The sequence below is a fragment of the Dama dama genome, chromosome 12, assembly GCF_033118175.1.
Source record: "Dama dama isolate Ldn47 chromosome 12, ASM3311817v1, whole genome shotgun sequence".
Lineage (NCBI taxonomy): Eukaryota > Metazoa > Chordata > Mammalia > Artiodactyla > Cervidae > Dama > Dama dama.
The window spans coordinates 92,512,632-92,529,340 of NC_083692.1; the positions used below are offsets into that span (position 1 = coordinate 92,512,632).

Here is a 16,709-nt window from a genome sequence, read left to right on the forward strand (position 1 = left end):
GACCTTCTAAATGCTGAGCTTTCCTTTGTGCTTTGATGTTTTTGGACTTTAGAGGGCAGTACAGTAATTTGGGCTGAAGGCTAGGACTAAGGAAGGTAACAATGACTTTGTGATCTCACACCAAGGCTGGAAATCTGTTACAGCGGGTAGTGGTGTTAGTTTTATGTGCATTTCTGACCTTTTATCTCCCCCAGAATGTATTTGTTGCAGTTGGAAGGGGTTTATACGTGTATAACCTTCAGATGAAGCGTGTGACTGCCTGCCAGAAAACTGCTCATGACTCCAGTGTCCTGCACGTTGTGAGACTCCCAAACAGGTACACGTTTCCATCTGTTCTATAACAGGTAGAAGAAATGCATAGTTCCCAGGGCCACCAGTATAATTGCTCGAGGGGCAAGTCACCTGGCTCTGTTGCTTGACCAACAGGTTCTTTTGAAAATGGAGAATACCCCATGGCTATCTCTAACAGAAGAGTTTGTGGCAATATATTACAAAATTTACAAACAGCAGGGTTCAAACAAATTATACTGAATTTAATTGTAAGAAGAGAGAATTTAAAATTTGGTATTTATTTTAATAGAGGACTTTTGGACACTGTGTTCTAATTTTTTAATATTTTCCACAAAGCCACCTTTCTGTTGGTAGTGTTTATGGCCAGATTAAATGGTAGTCTCTTTGTTGGCTGTGGCTAGTAACTGAGGGCTTTTCTCTCAAGGCAGATTTGGCCATTGAGTTTCTAGGGATGAATTATATGAAGGAAATGGTAGTATTCTCTGGACGTCCCTAGTTGCTCAGCTAGTAAAGAATCTGCCTGCAACGTGGGAGGCCTGGGGTGGATCCCTGGGTTGGGAAGATCCCCTTGAGGAGGGCATGGCAACCCACTCCAGTATTCTGGCCTGGAGAAGCCCATGGACGGAGGAGCCTGGTGGGCTGCAGTCTGTGGGGTCGCAGAGAGCTGGACAGGACTGGGCAACTAAGCACAGCATAGCAGTACTGACTCTGCAGAAGGCCTTCAGAGGGGGGGTGAGAGAAGGGGTGGGGCTTCTCAGGATGCTGTGAGAGCGTGATTCATGACCTCTTTTCCTGCATGCATTGTTAAAAATGGAAGTGATACATGTTTGTAGCATTTGAGCCAGTCTCACACTATAATGCATGCCTTTCCTGAAGACTGTTTCACTTTGCATTGTAAAGCCATGTTAAATTGTGATTTTTTTAATCAGCTCTTGCCAAGAGCTGGAAGAAAGCAGTTAAAGGCTGCACTGATTGTTTTCCTTGCACTTTGAGCACTTGCCCTCCATGGTGCTTTCTTTCTTCTGACAGGCAGGTTATTTCATGCTCAGAAGATGGCAGTGTACGCATTTGGGAGCTACGAGAAAGACAGCAGCTTTCAGTGGAGCCGGTGCCAACGGGTGTGTATCTTCTCTCAAAGAGGTGGTCTTGCTTTTTTCCCATATGAAAGACAGACGAAAGGCAGTTACGTGTAACCACAGGGATAATATACAGTGTGCTCCAAATAAGCATGTTTACATGAAGCATTTGGGAATCAGGATGGGGGATTCACATGTTAATATTTACTGCAGGACCGCTTGTTTATTTCAAGTCAGCTAGGATTCTTTGAGGGGAAGCTAACTGATCTGACTCGTCAAATGGGCTTCCCCTGGTTGCTCAGATGGTAAAGACTCTGCCTGCAATGCAGACGACCCAGGTTTGATCTCTAGGTTGGAAAGATCTCCTGGAGAAGGGAATGGCTACCGAGTTCAGTATTCTTGCCTGACTGACCAAATGGCCTAATTAGCTATTTATCAATATATTGTAATTATGTCTGGTATATAAACATAATGTGTACCATCAGGCGTCAAAGTTCTTCAGCCTTGAAGCATTAACATTGAACTCAATTTATAAACAAACATTTGTGTGTTTATATCATTAATATCTTGAGCTGTTGATTTTCTGGTGCTTGATTTGAAAAACAAAATCCTGGTTAATTAGCAGCCTTTGCATAAGAAATCAAATGCCAGTACCCTCGGAGTTTCTTCTGGTTATTTGAAGTCATAGGGTATTGTCACATATGTTGCTTTTTGTCTATCCTTAAATTGTGACCTTCCTGCCCCCACACTGCCATTCAGCCCTTTCATTTCTCTCCACTTTGATTTCCATTGCCTTTTTCTCATGTTAACACACCTTTAGCAGTGCGTGAGTAGGGGCAATAAGAAGAGCTGAGCAACAAACGTGGGTAGCTAAGAGGAAATGAAGCAACATTTAAAAAACCCTAGCACAGTGCCTGGTATCATCTGCTCACTTAGCCCTTGACTGAAATAAGTGAGAAACACCTTTGCATTTAAGTTTTGTTTTTCTGATCTTACATTATTATTGTTAAGGAAAGTGAAAGTCACTCAGTTGTGTCCAACGCTTTGCAACTCCATGGACTATACGGTCCATGGAATTCTCCCGGCCAGAATACTGGAGTGGGTAGCTATTCCCTTTTCCAGGGGATCTTCCCAACCCAGGGATCGAACCCAGGTCTCCTGCACTGCAGGCGGATTCTTTACCAGCTGAGCCATAAGGGAAGCCTGTTAAGAAAAGAGCATACTAATTTTGAGAATGACTAAAATGGTTGTGTTTTTCTAGGTTTTTTTAACATGTGGGGATTTGGAAGAGTAAATAAACAAGCCAGCCATCCTGTTAAAAAGCAACAAGAAAATGCCACTTCCTGTTCACTAGAGCTTATTGGAGATTTAATTGGACACTCATCATCTGTGGAGGTATTGTTTTTAATAAGCATAGAAGTATCCAGGGGAGTCTTGCTTTTTGCATCTCACTGCTGTTCATTCATTTGGTCTCATAAAACCCTAAACCTTCTCTTATTAGTAAGTTTTTGCTGATTCTAAACATGGAGTGGGATAGGTTTTAGTATGTGCAATAAAGATCTCCCTATACAGAGAAATGATTTGAAGGAGGAATGTCTTGCTTCTAAAAATTGGCTTAATTAACTTTACGTATGAGATGTAGGTAGACGGCTGACAATAAGGACAGTGTTCAATATAAGAGTAGTAAATACTGTTAAATGGTAGTTAATACAGACAGTACATGGAGAAGTGTGCTTACATATGTAGAGGTAAAGCCTCACAGAATCTAATTCCAGGGGGCATTATCAAATTCATGAATAGAAGTCTGTCTTACCTCATTTTGAAGGATAATAATTAGTTAGCGTTAGTAAAACCCAGTGTCTTGATTACCATCGTGTATATATGAAGACAGGTCAGAATTACAGGGTGCACCCAGTTCTAACTTTAATATTTACTGTCAGCACCATTGCCTGCAATGAAGAGGGAAAAAGACCAGTCGAGGTAGAGAGATAATTTCAACTGGTAACTGTGTCACCACAGCCCTGAGTGATGAATTTCCTAAATTATGCTTCTCTGTTTCATAGCCAGGGAGGAACAAATTAATTTTTCATTTGAAAGTGCATTTATACTTAAGAGCAGCAGCACACCACCACCTTATTATTGAGCATTTCCTGTATTTCAGGCACTATACTGGACATTAGAGTTTACAAAGGGATATAAAATGTAATCCTTGCTGTCATGGAGCTTATATTTCAGTAGACAGGCACATTATAGGTAGACTTGGTAAGCTGTTAATCTAGGTTGCTTATGATGGACCCAGATTAGTAGCAGAATACTCAGGAATTAGAAGAAAATGGTTAGTGGAAGATAATGGATGGGCCTTGAGCTGAACCTTGATGCTTCGGAGGATTAAGATAGTCTTGTGACCATAAGCTCCCTGATGTTGGGTACTCATGTCTTACTCATTTTTACATTCCTGTAACAGGTAGCCCAGTTGTTTTCATTTTGTTTTTTAACTTTGGGAGTTGTGCACATGGAATGTAGTAGACAGGAGGGCAAAGACAGAATCTACTTGGTGGCAAGGAGCAGGTTTGCTAGCCTGGAGGTCTGTGTTCCAGTGAATGGACACAGTAGGAGATAAAGCTTTGGGAAAGTAGTTTGGGGTCAGATTATTGAATGTAATGGCTAAGCAGTTTGGGCTTTAAACTTTTTTAAAGAGTGGGTTTTAAAAAAAACTATTGAAGATTTTTAAATGGCATTTTAAAACCTTTTTTTAAAAAGGTTTTACATTTGTCATTATATAGAAGTGTCAGATTCTTAGAAATTTGCCTGAGTAGAAGTGTTGACATTTAATTATTTTTTAAAGTATCTCTGGCTTCATTGAGAAAATCTTGGCTCTTTCTTAAATTTTCTCATTTCTTTTTTATTTTTGTCCTGACTCTCTCAGCCTAGTCCTATATACCTGTGTGTACTGAATTCTCACTTGAACATCTCTGTGTACATCAGAGGAATTGAACTCTGATAGTTCCTCCCCTTTCACTACTGCATCATCGGCTAAGACTGTTTCCTGTTACCTTCAGAAATGTATAGGTTATTTCTCAGAAAGCTCACATCCTATTTCTCTCCTTTATTTCACTCTTTCTCTTGAGGAGCTCATCCTTTTCATAGTTTGATTTATCTCCTCTCTTATACCAGCTCTCTCCATAGGATGCATGCTGCCTTCTTATCAACACTCCATTTTCCTATTCTTAACTTCCAGCCTGTCCCTTCACTGGGCATGACCTTCCTTTTATTTGGAGAGTTTAATGTTTTGTTAGATTTCTCGGACAGTTTCGTTCAGTATTGATCTATGCCTCCTTTTTCTGCGGCAAATCATAGCCTGAAGTACATTATTTAGTACCTAATTACATCATCTTTAATTGATACCCTTGCTGTTTCAACTAAGATTCAGTTTTCACAGCTGAATTAGAAGCTTCTTGAGGATAGGGATTATAAGCATATAGATAACACTCAGTAAATGCTTAAGGATTGATTATTCTCTGTTTATATAGAGAGCTAAAGCTACTGTTTTATCTTGGAGTACTTGGAATTCAGATATTTTATTGTGGCCATTTTTACATTAATAAGAAGGCCAGCAGAAATGATTAAATGAAGCAGGTTTGTTAGGACTTCTGCTGAAAAAAATCTTAAAACCAATTCTTAAAGAATTAGATAATGGTAAAATTTAGATGACACTTTGGAAATTAAAAAAAAAATAGCTGTTATTTATAGCTCTGTAGTTGAGTAGTGTTTACAAAGTTCTGATTATTAAAATATTAGATATGGGTCTGGCATTTGTTATTTGTATGTGATTATCAGCCACACTTAAATTTCTCATGAAAGATATGGAGTTTGATAGATCCAAAGACATCTCCAAGGTACACATTTTGGCAAGGACCTACATTAGTCTACTTGGTATTAGCCGCTTCTCTTCTCCTTGAATTTCCTATAATCAGTAATTAATTTTTTTCTACAGATGTTTCTGTACTTTGAAGACCATGGACTAGTGACTTGTTCTGCTGATCACCTCATTATTCTCTGGAAAAATGGAGAACGAGAATCTGGATTACGCAGTTTAAAGTTATTTCAAAAATTAGAGGAGAATGGTGACTTGTATCTGTCTGTCTAGGTTAAGGAATACCTATACATGAACCTTGAACATCAAATATAGGGTAATGCTCTGAAAACCATTACCATATTGATTATTTATTTAATTTTGTTTAATTTTTTTAGGGGGTCTGCAAACCAGCAACAGGTTTGCTTCTGAGTTACTAGTACATCCACCAAAGAATATGGCGCAAGTTTTTTGTTTGACTTTCCACATAAGTTACCTGAAACCATTGTAGGAATGGGTCTAATTTGTTCAGACTTCAGCACAACTGTCTGATGAAGCAGAATTAAATTATACCACAGTATCCTCACAGAGATAAAATTTTTATGCTTTAAATTTTACACCAGAAATTGTATAAGCTTATGCTTAATGAAAAGAATAGTACTCAGAACCTCTCTCCGTCTTTAGTGTTACTATATTGCCTCTAACTAAATTCATCACCAGGAATTAGATTTTTAAAGTTTTACATGTAGTTTCTTTCATTTAGCCTTTCTGGATTTTGAAATACCTGACTTTGTTATTCAAAACTAATATTTTAACTATGTGACCACATGTCATTCTTTTAAATACTTATTTAAGGAACCTGCTTTAATGGAAATAAATATACATGATAATTACAGAAGATATTTTATGAGAAAAATGAAAACTCCACTGAAGAATAAATAGGATGTAGCATATCTTGAATGTAAACCTTAAGGTATCTAGAAAACTGATGCTTCCCTGGAGGAAATGAAGGTTCCATAATAATTGTCTGTTGTTAAAGTGGTGAGCGCTGTGTTGTAAGCCTCTTAATTTGAATCTAGACCCTAGAAGGAGGTAGAAATAGAAGTAATAGTATTTTTTTTATTCTTTGGTTTTCTTTAGAGCCTGTTTGATTAAGAATTCTTGTGATAAATATCCTTTCTCCTACAAATTCCCCTGGTCTTTAGTAACTACCACTATGCCATGAAGCAAACCTGAATCTCACTGTTTTAACTACAGCTTTTAAAAAAATTTTTGGTGCCGACTTTTAGTGACTGAAGAATAACCACCGTTTGTTTAAATCATTCATTTTTAATTCTATCTGCTAAAATTCCTATAAACTCAAATCAGTAGGAATCTTATTAGGGTGTATTTCTTCCCTCTAGCCTGAACAGCCATTTGGTACAAGACCAGTGGCTGGCTGCCCCTCTTATAAATGTTAGCGATGAGAGCTAGATCAGTAAAGAGTTAAGTGTTACCAAAGTGCCTGATTCATCTTACCATTGGCTCAAATATGAAATGCTTGAGACAGGCTTTACTTAACGTAGTTTCTTGCAGTTACCTGAGATTAAATCAGCTTCATCACCCCATCAACCTTAGAGTACTCTTTCTCCCTTTCGGTACTAAAGGATAAAAATTAAAAAGTGTCCCATACATTAAAAAATGGGTGTTTTTAACTGTGGAGTTAAACTGCTGATGAAAGAATCCTATTGAAGTAACTACAAGGGGGCTGATGTGTTAGGACTGATACTTCTCAAAGAACACTTTCTGGGTTTATTCATCACACACACCCCTAACAGAATCCACAGACCCTAATGGAATCTTTGTAAAAAAAAATTAACTAGTTTTACCTTTGACAGTTGCTTCCGTTATTAACTACCTGCAAAGTCTGGATGAGCTATGGTCATCTATGCCAGACGAGTGCCATAATGCTTTTAAATGACGAAGCTGAAGCCCAGTCAGGTAAGCCCTTCTAGTTAGCTAGCTCAATTCCCATTATCAGTGAACAGCTTTAAAAAAAATATGAATGAGAGAGAAGGGCTTGTATGATCACCCCTTGAACAAAACCAAGTAATGTTCACAATCATTGTTTTAATTCACAATGAAAACAGATTTATGGAGAAATATAAAATTTACATAACCTCCATTTTATAATAGAAAAATTAGCACTGCCTTTTAGCCAAGGTAGTGGTTATGGCATAATTGAGTGTTACACAGAGGCACTTCTAATTTCACGCTGAAGTTGGCACATGGGTAGGATTCCTAACCAAGCCAACATGCATTTTGGTCTAAGTGCATCAGGTTATTGATCAGTCATTTTTAGGCTTTTAATTTTTCTCCATAGATGGGCTTTGCCCTATTACTAATTAGCTTTTTCTTTGGAGGGTCTGCATTATTAGGTCATGAGTTTATAAAACTCTTTTTGAATTGTATAAGATATTCAATGAATTATAAAGGAATTCATAGATTCTTTGCTTTTCCTGATTTGTTCTGGATTAGTATTAAGTGACAGCAGTCTATTCACAAGGAATGTTAGAAGCCCTAGGTAAGTTTGGGGAGCAAATAGCATAAGTACATACCACTGTGAGTCCCTCTGTTATTAACATTTAGAGGAAAGCCTCTAACCCATTCATGAAACCTGATGGTTTTGCTTTCATGAATGCCCTAAGGTCAGGGATGGGCGAATCTAACATGGACTCATACTTGATGGCTGTTCACGAGTTGTATGGAGACTCCTGCTAAAAGTTAAACTTTCAGATTATACTATAACTGACATCAATGTATAGTGTATGCATTTTTTCCATTTCCCTAGCTTAGCTTTCAGTGCTATTATATTTGCAACACCAGATATAATACTGTACATTAGGCCTTGTCATTTTTACTTAAAAATACCCTTATCACCTCATTTTCTGGCTTATTCACATAAGAGCCTAAACTTTAGGGACATTGTATTTATCTTTGTCAACTTGAGTGGCTTCTGGTTGAATAGATGAGGCGTCCTAACTCTGAAGGCAAGCATGATTTTAAAATCTTAAATTGGAAGTAAAAAAGTAACCTAATTAAATTATAGTGTTATTTTGGTCCAGGCAACAGTGTTTTATAACTTCTGGTTCAGTAGTAGTAGCAGTAATATGACTTCTCTCTAAATGAGATTTTATTTTCCTAAATTAATAAGGCTCCCCTCAACAGAGAATATTTTAGTAAATAAGAGATAATAATTTATACCTATCTGATACACATACCATCTAAAAGACTATTTCTTATAAACTATTTTTAGGAATGCACTATTTAATTAGCGACTCAGTGAAAGATTACACCATAGTAGATGACACTGGTAAAGAGCAGAGGTATGCTAAAGCTTTAGTACTTGGCAGTGTTAATATGAAATTAATTTGAAACTGAGTCAGCTATAATGTTCATATAGAAAAATGTCAGACATCCGATGAATGTCACTTACCAAATGTAACCAAAAGCGAGATGGTCAGGAAAAGATTGTTGTTGTCTCAAGCAAGCTTCTGAAGCTTAGGCAAATTATTTAGCTCCTTAAAATGGGATTCTGACATCCTGAATTTAATGTGTTCTGAAAACAAAGTGTGTGATTCATGAAACAAAGAACACTTTACCGAAAATTTGAAATTATGAAAAATTTAGGCCAAAGAGTTAAAATAAAAACAGCTGTTAGGAATGAAAAATGGCTGTAGGAATTTAGTTACAAGTACTTCACAAAAACATTTTCATCACATTTACATAATGCAGCATTACAATACAAAGCTAGCTGCTCTCCTGACCAAGCAAGTTCTCTTAGCATCTAACAAAAATAATTTAGGTACATTTCTTTCTTTGCATGGAATTGTCATATATGTTTGCATTTTTTGGTACAAAACATAGAAAAAAAGCATTGGCACATTTTGTAGTGATTAAGTCATTTTTTCCCCCCATGTACTAGTTCCAAGTATGCTGCATTCAGATTTTCATTTGAAAAAAAGTAACTACTGATTCAGTTAATTTAGTCTCTGTTTATACCTCTTAGGAATGCAGCATGGAGTACAGAGAATTTAAAAGAACAAAGATTTCGTTTACTAAATCTCCAATATTTATAATACACAGAAGGGTTGGCTGGTAAAAGGGAAAGGAAAATCTCAAGACTGACTTGATGTAGATCACAGAAAGTTGTGAAAAGAGCTGTATAAAAATATGCACTTGTGCTTTAGAAGCTTTTAGCATACAATTAATAGCTTAAAATAGTATTTACTGCTTCCCCATACGTCTATTTTCTGATATATTTACACATCTTGCAGTCTTTTTTTTTTTTTACATCATTAAAGCAAAATGGCATGATCATAAATATAGATAGGTTAAAAACATCTGAACCTTGAAACTCTCTCTCTCTCCTTGGTAGCATGGCACAACATACTCCATGGACTTAAACCCAGAAAATTTAGACTGGTCTAATAAAAAATTTTAAACAGCAAATGTATATAAATTTTTTTAAAAAACAAGCTTGTCCAAGGGTAGTCAGATTAATGGCTTGTATATAATACTCACTGTAGTGCCTTGTGACTGCCTCTGTAAACCAGAAATAAAGGGACAAAGCTCTTGGATTACCCCCAAACAAGATGTCACTTCCCTCCCCTTCATGGATGGCTCTCTGTTAGGATGAATCCCCTTTTTGGGAGAGAGGGCTACACAGGCTGCTGATACCAGTCTAAAGAAGGCACTCACTAGGCCAAGGCTATATTCTAATTTGAGTGTCACACCATTAGTCAGAAGAACCACCTAGCCATGGAGGCTCTGAAACTAGTTTATCAGCAGTTTGGTCCCAGTTGTTTTGCTCATTTTATATAGGTTTTTAAAAATTAGATATTCTTAGGCATCTTTTGGATTGACGCTCTTGAGGAAAATAGTCAAGCCAAACAGTGAAAGAGACTTTCATGGTAAAGGATGAGCTAAACACGAGCAGTGCGTCATGGTCCATTGTCCACGGCGACGGTGGGCTCGTGGGCACCAAGTCTTTGCTGCATGTGCCCTGCTAGCTATAGTGACTCAGCTGCATGGTTTGACGAGCGCACACAGGATCACAGCAGGGCAATGGACTTTGCCATGTGTGTGTTCTGTCACTAAGTGATTGTTCAGAAGAACACATACCAATATTTTTCTTCACAGAACATAGTTTTCTAAAAATGAAATTTGGGAAGTTGAACAATTCAAGGTCAGATATTAAACATTAGCTCCTTAACCTATACCTGTCATTTTCATCATGAAGGAAAGCCTCTTACACTGCTGTGATTCACAGTGCCCTTTGTAGAACAAGAGGTCACCTTCTCTGTCTTGGCTTTAACTGTCAGACGGAAGCCTCAGACTTTTGCACTTTAGGTCATCTAATGTCTTCCAGTGTTTGTAGTTATCGGCCAAATGTTGCATCAGTGTTGGCAGGTGTGCAAAGGCTGCAAGGACATAAAAAAATAAAAAGAAGCCTGTTAAGTTAGATTCTAGGAGCATTTATAAGGTTGAGGCTCTCTGGGACAAATTTGGGATCAGAATTGGAGGTGAGGTACCCTAGGTTAGGCCTAAGGTGAATACAGAAGTGTGAGAAGGATAAATCACTAAATACTGGTTTCTATAATAGGAACAGGTCCTTTTAACTAAAAATTGCTAACAAAAGATCAGAAAGAGAAATTAAGTAAACAACCCTATTTACAATCACATCAAAAAGAATAAAATACCTTGAAATAAACCTACCTAAAGCAGCAAAAGACCTATACACTGAAAACTATACGATGTTGATGAAACAAACTGAAGATGACACAGACAGCTGGAAAGATACCATGTTCCTGGATTGGAAGAATCAATACTGTGAAAATGACTATACTACCCTAAGGCAATCCCTATCCCTATCAAAATACCAATAGCATTTTTCACAGAACTAGAAAAAGTATTTTAAAATTTGTACGGAAACACAAAAGACCCCAAATAGCCAAAACAACCCAGAGAGAGAAAAACAGAGCTGGAGGAATCACTCTCTGACTTCAGACTATACTATAAAGCTACAGTCATCAAAACAGTATGGTCCTGGCACAAAAACAGAAATAGAGATGAATGCAACAGAACAGAAAGCCCAGAAATAAACGCGCACACTTACCATCAATTAACCTACAGCAAAGGAGACAAGAATACATGATGGAGAAACGAGTGTCTACAGTAACTGGTGCTGGGAAAACTGACAACTCAGTTTTACAACTCCGTGTAAAAGAACTCAGTTGGAATGTTCTCTAACACAATACACAAAAATAAACTCAAAATGGATCAAACACCTAAATGTAAAGTCAGATACTATAAAATTCCTAGAGGAAAACAGAGGCAGAACACTAGCTGCCACAAGTCACACCGCTATCTATTTGGATCTACCTCCTACCTAGAGTAATGAAAAAAACAGACATAAATGGGACCGAGTTAAACGCTTTTGCGCAGCAAAGGAAACCATAGACAAAACGAAAAGACAACCCACAGAATGGGAGAAAATATTTGCAAACGAAGTGACTGACAAGGGATCAATCTGAAATATATCAACAGCTCATGCAGCTCGAGATCAAACAACCCACTCAAAAAATGGACTGAAATAGACATTTCTTCAAAGAAGACATACAGATGCCAAAAAGCTCCACATCACTAAATGAGAAATGCACATCAAAGCTACAATGAGTTATCACCCTCACACCAGTCAGAATAGCCATCAAACAGTCTATGAATAATAAATGCTGAAGAGACAGTGAAGAGGAAGGAACCTTCCTACACTGTTGGTGGGAATGTAAGTTGGTGCAGCCACTATGGAGAACAATGTGGAGTTTCAGAAAACTTAAAGTAGAATTACCATATGACCCAACAGTCCCACTACTGGGCATATATCCAGAGAAAGCCACAATTCAAAAAGATACATGCACCCCAGTGTTCATTGTAGTATACTTTACAATAGCCAAGACATGAAAGCAACCTAAATGTCCACTGACAGATTAATGAAGATGTGGTAGATATACACAATTGGTGAATTTAACTCAGATGAGGATTATATCTACTACTGTGGGCAAGAATTCGTTAGAAGAAATGGAGTAGCCATTATAGTCAACAAAAGAGTTCAAAAGAGTCCAAAAAAATGCAGTACTTGGATGCAATCTCAAAAACGACAGAATGATCTCTGTTCGTTTCCAAGGCAAACCATTCAATATCACAGGAATCCAGGTCTACGCCCCGACCAGTAATGCTGAAGAAGCTGAAGGTGAATGGTTCTATGAAGACCTAGACCTTCTAGAACTAACACCTAAAAAAGATGTCCTTTTCATTATAGAGGACTGGAATGCAAAAGTAGGAAGTCAAGAAATACTGGAGTAACAGGCAAATATGGCCTTGGAGTACAGAATGAAGCAGGGCAAAGGCTAATAGAGTTTTGCCAAGAGAACACACTGGTCATGGCAAACACCCTCTTCCAACAACACAAGAGAAGACTCTACACATGGACATCGCCAGATGGTCAATACCGAAATCAGATTGACTATATTCTTTGCAGCCAAATATGGAGAAGCTCTAAACAGCAAAAACAAGACCGGGAGCTGACTGTGGCTCAGATCATGAACTCTCCTTATTGCCAAATTCAGACTTAAATTGAAGAAAGTAGGGAAAACCACTAGACCATTCGGGTATGACCTAAATCAAACCCCTTACAAATATACAGTGGAAGTGACAAATAGATTCAAGGGATTAGATCTGATAGACAAGAGTGCCTGAAGAACTATGGACGGAGGTTCATGACATTGTACAGGAGGCAGGGATCAAGACCATCCCCAAGAAAAAGAAACACAAAAAGACAAAATGGTTATCTGAGGAGGCCTTACAAATAGTGAAAAGAAAAGAAAGGCAAAAGAGAAAAGGAAAGATACAGCCATCTGAATGGAGAGTTCCGATGAACAGTAAGGAGAAATAAGAAAGCCTTCCTCAGTGATCAGTGGAAAGAAATAGAGGAAAACAACAGAATGGGAAAGACCAGAGATCTCTCCAAGAAAATTAGAGAGACCAAGGGAACATTTGATGCAAAGATGGGCTCAATAAAGGACAGAAATGCTATGGATCTAACAGAAGCAGAAGATATTAAGAAGAGGTGGAAAGAATACACAGAAGAACTATGCAAAAAAGATCTTCATGACCCAGATAACCACTATGGTGTGATCACTCACCTAGAGCCAGACATCCTGGAGTGCAAAGCTGAGTGGGCCTTAGGAAGCATCACTACCAACAAAGCTAGTGGAGGTGATGGAATTCCAGCTGAGCTAGTTCAAATCCTGAAAGATGATCCTGTGAAAGTGCTGCACTCAATATACCAACAAATCTGGAAAACTCAGCAGTGGCCACAGGACTGGAAGAGGTCAGTTTTCATTCCAATCCCAAAGAAAGGCAATCCCAAAGAATGCTCAAACTATCGCACAATTGCACTCATCTCACACACCAGTCAAGTAATGCTCAAAATTCTCCAAGCCAGGTTTCAACAGTATGTGAACTGTGAACTTCCAGATGTTCAAGCTGGATTTAGAAAAGGCAGAGGAACCAGAGATCAAATTGCCAACATCTGTTGGATCATTGAAAAAGCAAGAGAGTTCCAAAAAAACATCTGCTTTATTGACTATGCCAAAGCCTTTGACTGTGGATCACAACAAATTGGAAAATTCTTCAAGAGATGTGAATACCAGACCATCTGACCTGCCTCCTGAGAAATCTGTATGCAGGTCAGGAAGCAAAAGTTAGAACTGGACATGGAACAACAGACTGGATCCAAATGGGAAAAGGAGTATGTCAAGGCTGTATATAGTCACTGTGCTTATTTAACTTACATGCAGAGTGCACCATGAGAAACGCTGGGCTGGATGAAGCACAAGCTGGGATCAAGACTGCCGGGAGAAATGTCAATAACCTCAGATATGCAGGTGACCCCATACTTATGGCAGAAAGTGAAGAAGAACTAAAGAGCCTCTTGATGAAAGTGAAAGAGGAAAGTGAAAAAGTTGGCTTAGGACTCCACATTCAGAAAACTAAGATGGCATCTGGTCCTATCACTTTATGGCAAATAGATGGGGAAGCAGTGGAAACGGTGAGAGACTTTATTTTGGGGGGCTGCAAAATCAGTGCAGATGGTGATTGCAGCCATGAAATTAAAAGATGCTTGCTCTTTGGAAGAAAAGTTATGACCAACCTAGACAGCATATTAAAAAGCCAGAGACATTACTTTGCCAACAAAGGTCCATCTAGTGAAAGCGATGGTGTTTCCAGTAGTCATGTATGGATGTGAGAGTTGGAGTATAAAGAAAGATGAGCGCTGAAGAATTGATGCTTTTGAACTGTGGTGTTGGAGTAGACTCTTGACAGTCCCTTGGATGGCAAGGAGATCAGTCCTGAATATTCATTGGAAGGACTGATGCTGAAACTGAAACTCCAATATTTTGGCTATCTAATGCAAAGAACTGAGTTACTGGAAAAGACCCTGATGCTGGGAAAGATTGAAGGTGGTAGTAGAAGGGAACAACAGAGGGTGAAATGGTTGGATGGCATCACCGACTCAATGTACATGAGTTTGAGTAGGCTCTGAGAGTTGGTGATGGACAGGGAGGCCTGGCGTGCTGCAGTCCATGGGGCTGCAAAGAGTTGTACGCAACTGACTGAACTGAACTGAATGTCACTCAGCCATTAAAAAAAGAATGAAATAATGCCATTTGCAGCAACATGGATGGACCTAGAGACTATCACACAAAATGAAGTAAGTCAGAGAAAGAAATATCACTTATATGTGGAATCTAAAAAAAAAAAAAAAAAAAAAAATGAAAATGAACTTATTTACAAAACAAATAAGCTCAGAGACTTCAAAAACAAACTCATGGTTACCAGAGGGGATATGTGGAGGGAGGGATAAATTAGGAGTTTGAGATTACTCTCTACATAGCAGTGCGTAGATGGTAATCAATAAGAACCTACTGTGTAGCACAGGGAATTCTACTCCACAGTAGATAATATTCTATAATAACCTATGTGGGTTAAGGATCTGAAAAAGAATGGATATATGTATATGTGTACCCGAATCACCTAGTTGTATACCTGAAAGTAACACATTGTAAATCAACTGCAATCCAACATAAAAATTAAAACAAATCTCAGTGGAAAGCTGTCTATCAAGTGACATTACCAAAAGAATCTGTGATTCAGAGTAGGCTTATATTTTATTTCTCTAGAATTTCCTCCAGTGATATAATAAAACTCCTTTAAACTTTGGAAATATGTCCTTTGAAGAGTTAAACACTTGTTTATCCAGTTACCGGATGTCCACTGAGTCTTCCATACACATGGTCTGTGCTGAGGATGCAGAAAGTGTTCACGTACCCCCACCATATCTGGCCACAAACAGCTGACATTTTTAAAAAAAAATAACATTTAACACCTTTAGGCCTGGCCTCTGTCATTAAAGGTAAGCATTATAAAGCATAACAAGATATTCTGTTTATGGGTAACAAAACATGAACCATCTTACCATCCCAAGCGTCAAACATGTCTGTTATGAAGTAGTCAATAAAGGAGATTTGGGACTTGGGGATGCTACAGGTATTCCGGTCAAACACTGGCATCACTACGGGTAGCCCCTGTCTCTTCTCTTCATCCGTCTGTAAGAAATAATATACACAGGGCTGTCACAGTAGCATCGAGTTTGTCAGAACCACCCTGTGAAAAAGGTGTCATAATCCAGTTGTATCGATGAAGAAATAGGCTCAGCATTTCCCAGGGCTTATATAACTCACCTACCTGATGAGTGACTGCAGTGACTGGATTCAGGTCTTCTGACTCTTAAATGTGTTAGATACTATCTTACAGCTACCCGCCCTCCCCACCCCACCAAAGCACTGATTTCAGAATTCATACCCTCATTTCTAAGATCTGTTTTCATGATTGCAAGGTCACAACTTTCAAAGTAATACTACTAAATGCTAAGTGGAATTTATGCTGAGGGTACAGAAGCAATGGTGGGTGTAAAGCTGCTGGTGTCTCAGCACGAATCAAAGACCTGGAACCAAGCTGTATCAACAGAGGTTGTATTATTCACTGTTACATGCTTGCAGTTTAAAAAGAAAGTCCGTTTCACTTAAGAATGTCTAAATTAAAGCAGTACGAATTATTAATCTTACTAAACTTGATCTTTGAAAATACCTTTTAAAAATATTCTGTGTGACAAAATCCAAAGTACATACAAAGCCCTTGTGTTGCACATCCAAGGGTGTGATGGTTGTCTGGAGGAAAAGCAGGTAGGCAGTTGAGCTGAACTAGATTTTTTTCTTCATGGAATAACTTTTTCACTGAAAGGAATGACTGACAAACTGTTTGGATGTCTGTACTGGTCATGCATGCAATTCTGACAATATGTATAAATTGAGTATTTTGCACATTGAAGT

The 16,709-nt window shown here is 38.2% G+C and overlaps 2 protein-coding genes across 7 annotated transcripts in view; one reads left to right on the forward strand and one right to left on the reverse strand.

The window, feature by feature from the left end:
• The window catches only part of WDR41 (WD repeat domain 41), a 43,500-nt gene extending 36,586 nt beyond the window's left edge, over positions 1-6,914 (forward strand). Inside the window, exons 10-13 of the mRNA XM_061158126.1 lie at positions 195-316; positions 1,321-1,409; positions 2,629-2,762; positions 5,362-6,914. Coding sequence (XP_061014109.1) covers positions 195-316; positions 1,321-1,409; positions 2,629-2,762; positions 5,362-5,514 — 498 coding nt within the window. The 3' untranslated portion in view covers positions 5,515-6,914. The remainder of the gene's footprint in view (positions 1-194; positions 317-1,320; positions 1,410-2,628; positions 2,763-5,361) is intronic.
• A 1,984-nt stretch (positions 6,915-8,898) lies between these two features.
• Positions 8,899-16,709, reverse strand: part of PDE8B (phosphodiesterase 8B) — a 286,162-nt gene continuing 278,351 nt past the window's right edge. For all 6 annotated transcript variants that reach the window (XM_061158125.1, XM_061158124.1, XM_061158123.1 and 3 more), the window contains exons 21-22: positions 15,797-15,926; positions 8,899-10,682 (exon numbers count right to left, since the gene is read on the reverse strand). In XM_061158125.1, coding sequence (XP_061014108.1) covers positions 10,573-10,682; positions 15,797-15,926 — 240 coding nt within the window. In that variant the 3' untranslated portion in view covers positions 8,899-10,572. The remainder of the gene's footprint in view (positions 10,683-15,796; positions 15,927-16,709) is intronic.